We start from the raw sequence: 3,927 nt of genomic DNA on the forward strand, positions 1-3,927 counted from the left end.
ACATTGGAGGGCATTTGCAAAGAGGAGAAGAGAGAAATGAAGAAAGAGAGAGGGAGATGAGAGAGTTTCTAAAGTTGAAATGATTACTTTCTTAGAAAAAGATGAGTTTTTGAAAAGAGAAAATAATCATTGCTCATGGGATAGGGTGGCTCATCATTGCCTAGAGAAGCTAATCTCATCATGGTTTTCTTGAGAAAAGAAGCCATCATTGCTAGGCTAAAGGTGGCTTGCATGGGGAATAGTGGACATGGGGAAATGTGCAATTAGGTGGGTCCCACCAAAAATGCAATCAACGGTCCAAATAATACGCGGTCCATAATTTTTGGTGGACACGCCGGATTTACGCATGAGATGCGGCACTGGAACCGCGGCGACGATGCGGTTGCAATGGCATAGGTCTTGGGTCAATCCGAGTCGGGTCTACATGACCAAACTCAAGAGTGACCGCAATCACTATCCGAAGGTCGCAGGTCGCCGAAATTTGACCGGTAGGACCGCGGGACCAAAATACACGAGATGCATACTCACACACACACACATGCACACATGTGAACTCAAGTCAGGTCTCACAGTGAGTCATGTCTAGTCCTCTGATTTTGGGGTAACCGGGTTTGACTGAGTCAATGTAAACTCATCCCAATCTTAAAATCATGTTTTTTCTTTTTTCTTAAAATCAATGTAAACTCCTTCCAATCTTAAAATCATATTTTTCCTTTTTTCTTTTTTCTTTTTCTTTTTTTTTTTAAGAAGGAAGAAGTGGGATACGGTATACCCATATTTCCACAGCACATGAGGCAAGGTAATGCAACAATCGGGTCTATCCAATCTACTGTTTTCAGCATGGATAGCTAATTCTTCGAAAATCTCTCCTTTTGAACATTTCTATCCATCTGATCAGTGATAATTAAAATACACGGTAGAATTATAATATATGTAATACCAAGAAATGTACATCTTGTTTAACAAGCCAAGGCAACAACCCTTAAAAAAAGTTAAAAGTCAACTCATGCAACAAAAGGAATGCCGCATCTTATTTCACAAGCAATGGCAATAAATTTCCTTATTTCGGACGCGAACATGCATGCACACACGTATGTATGAATACCCACACGTGTGTCTCATGGTAATTCATCTACTTCTTGCAAACAATACCATTTCCATTCATGCCACTTCCGCACTCCAAAGGAGCGAATTCGGAAGCTGCTTTGATATCCACCCTCCCACGTATCAAGCGAGCAACAGAGCAGTCAGTAGTGAAAAGCCCCGACGAGGCGAATTCACGCTCCCCGCCCATGATAGGCATATCAGATGCAATCTTCACTCTACTTGTATAGTCCTTCCCATACGTCTGGCCTAGAACGCCATGCACGTCGTCCGCCAACGAATAAAACTTGAATCCGAGCTCCAAATGTGCAAGGCAATCTTCACCGTTCATGCCATAGCCATGCACTCTAGACTCTTCATCGGTGATCGGGACCACGGTGGCCATGATCTTGAAACGCCCATCAACTTCGACCACGACACCATTAGTGTCACGTGATCTTGCTATCGTTACGCTTGGCGTGGCGGCCGATTGCCACTTGGTGCCTTCACTTGCTGGGAGGAAGATGGGTTCGCCGTCAAAAGCGATGGATAGGCGGTCAACCGAGGCGTCCCATGTGGCTGTCTTTTGGGCACCGATGAATAGACGGTGATCGTCGAAGAGGACACCGATGGATTGGACCCATGTGAAGTCCCGATTCATGGCGGGATTGCGCTTGCCGATGAAATGGGCATTGATGTGGAGATTGGAATCAGATAAGAGGCAGAAATCTCGGTCTTTTCGGCCATGGAAGTAGAACGTTACGCCATCGCCACCGATAAACCGTGGGTCTTGACACACTGCACCTGGCTTGTCACATTCTGCACATGTATGGTCCGATTTAGTACGAAATCTAACATAACCAACATTCTCTATTGGTGGATTTAAAACCTTAAGTTTGAGGTTTGAAGTGGGCCCATTCAGGTTTACCACCCTACACTAAAATTTCACTGTGTTCTTTGAACTAGAATCATTTCTCGTAGGTAAGCGGAAGAGAATTGTTCACCTACAGCCGGTTGTATGATAACTTATGATGCAGCCATTCTTGCCTGTAAACATGGGAAACGGATTGGCTACTCCCCCTGTCACAGCCAATGGCTGGTGGTCGGTGCTCTGTGGGTATATCCCAATCTGAAGTGGACCACATTACAGGAAACAGTGTTGAATGAACGTCGACCATTAAAAACTTTTGGGGCCATAAAAGTTTTGGATCAAGCTGATCTTTGTTTTTTCCCTTCATCTGGGTCTGTATGACCTAATCAACAGATTGGATGTCAAATAAACAGTACAGTGGGCCTTCGGAGGATTTTAATGGTTGATATCCAATCACTATTGTTTTCCTGTGGTGTGGTCCACCTTAGATTTATATCCCTCTAATTTTTGGGATCAAACCTAAAATCATCTGAAAAAATGGATGAACGGAATAGATGAAACACATACATCATGGTGGGGCCCACAGAGCACCAACCATCAGCCACCGGGCTGGTGGCATGGGGGAGTAGCCAATCCGTTTCCGTAAACATGTGACTTGAACATACGATCTAAGCAAGTGGTGGGCCCAGTAATGGGTGAATGGGCACGATTTTTAGTACGTGCTCTTCAAGTGGGGTCAGCACTGTTTACATGGCTCGGATGCTCTGGCTGCACGTAAGTTAGAATGTAGGGTGCTGAAGGTGATCTCTTCCCACAAAGAAGCCGATGGGCCTAGATGGCCCGTCGAGCTTCTGGACCTGGTTTCGGCCTCGCATTCAAAGTGGGCTTGGTCCAGGTCCAATTTTCAGCAACGGGCGGTAAATGGCTAGGCCGGCCGAAATTGATCTGAACATGGTGGGCCATATATGGGCCTTATTTCAGAACCAAAATCTCAGCCAGATTGTTGCCCACCTGACACAGCATCAACACCCCAAATCGATATTTCTCACTTACTACAGATGGGCTTGCACACGTCGCAATCGACGTCGCAGGCATATGGGCACGCCTTCGGGCACGTGTGCCACACATTGTAACATTGCTTGTATTGCTTCTCCATGCACTTGGACTGTTTCGGGTATTGCTGACGTGCCACTGCACCTTGTACCATGACCATGACAAGGAGCCCACATACAACAAGGCCCACAAGTTTTCGGCCCATTGAAGCCATTATCAGAACCCTTATATTTCTGCCTAATGATGAAGGGCAGATGGCCACTGTGGTGTGTAGGATAGCTATCCTACACCCCCTTTTATAGATGGGTGGAGAGATCTCTGGCTCACTAGAATCTGTGGGGGGGGGGGGGGGGGTTGGTTTTCAGGTGTTATCTCTTTGAGTGAGAACGTATGTGGTGTATGTGTATTTTGGTACAAAAGCCTATATTACAGGAGTGGTTTTGTTCATTGTGAGTGGATTAGGTATTATCCGGTTAACAACTGAGTGGGTGTAACCCTAACCGTGTGGGACCCACCTTTATGTATTTTTTGTATATCCATGCCGTCCATCTGCTTTTACATCTCATTTTAGGCCGTTATAACAAACCTTACGAAGGTACAAGTCTCAGGTGGACCATACCACTAGAAACAATGATGAATGACCATTAAAAACTTGTTGTGAGCTACAAAAGTTCTGGATCAAGCTGATTTTTGTATTTAACCTTCATCCAAATCTTCTTGACATTATCAACAGGTTGGATTGGAAGTAAACAATACCAAAAGCTTAAGATGGGGCCCTTGGAAATTTTAATGGTGAGATACTTAATCATCACTGTTTCTTACGGTGTGGTCCAACTGAGATTTGGATCATCATAATCTTTAGGTTGCCGTAATAAATTGGACTGGGGAAACGGATGGACAGCGTGGATATCCACCAAATC

The 3,927-nt window shown here is 45.0% G+C and overlaps 1 protein-coding gene across 1 annotated transcript; it reads right to left on the reverse strand.

Annotated features, from left to right (window-relative positions):
- Window positions 1–1,132: 1,132 nt before the first annotated feature.
- On the reverse strand, window positions 1,133–3,221 carry LOC131234571 (uncharacterized). Its single transcript, XM_058231506.1, has 2 exons — window positions 3,008–3,221; window positions 1,133–1,902 (listed from the first exon to the last, which is right to left on the reverse strand). The coding sequence occupies exons 1-2, from the start codon at window positions 3,219–3,221 to the stop codon at window positions 1,133–1,135; spliced, it is 984 nt and encodes a 327-aa protein (XP_058087489.1).
- Between the last annotated feature and the right edge of the window lie 706 nt (window positions 3,222–3,927).

This window comes from Magnolia sinica, chromosome 19, assembly GCF_029962835.1.
Source record: "Magnolia sinica isolate HGM2019 chromosome 19, MsV1, whole genome shotgun sequence".
Classification (NCBI taxonomy): Eukaryota; Viridiplantae; Streptophyta; class Magnoliopsida; order Magnoliales; family Magnoliaceae; genus Magnolia; species Magnolia sinica.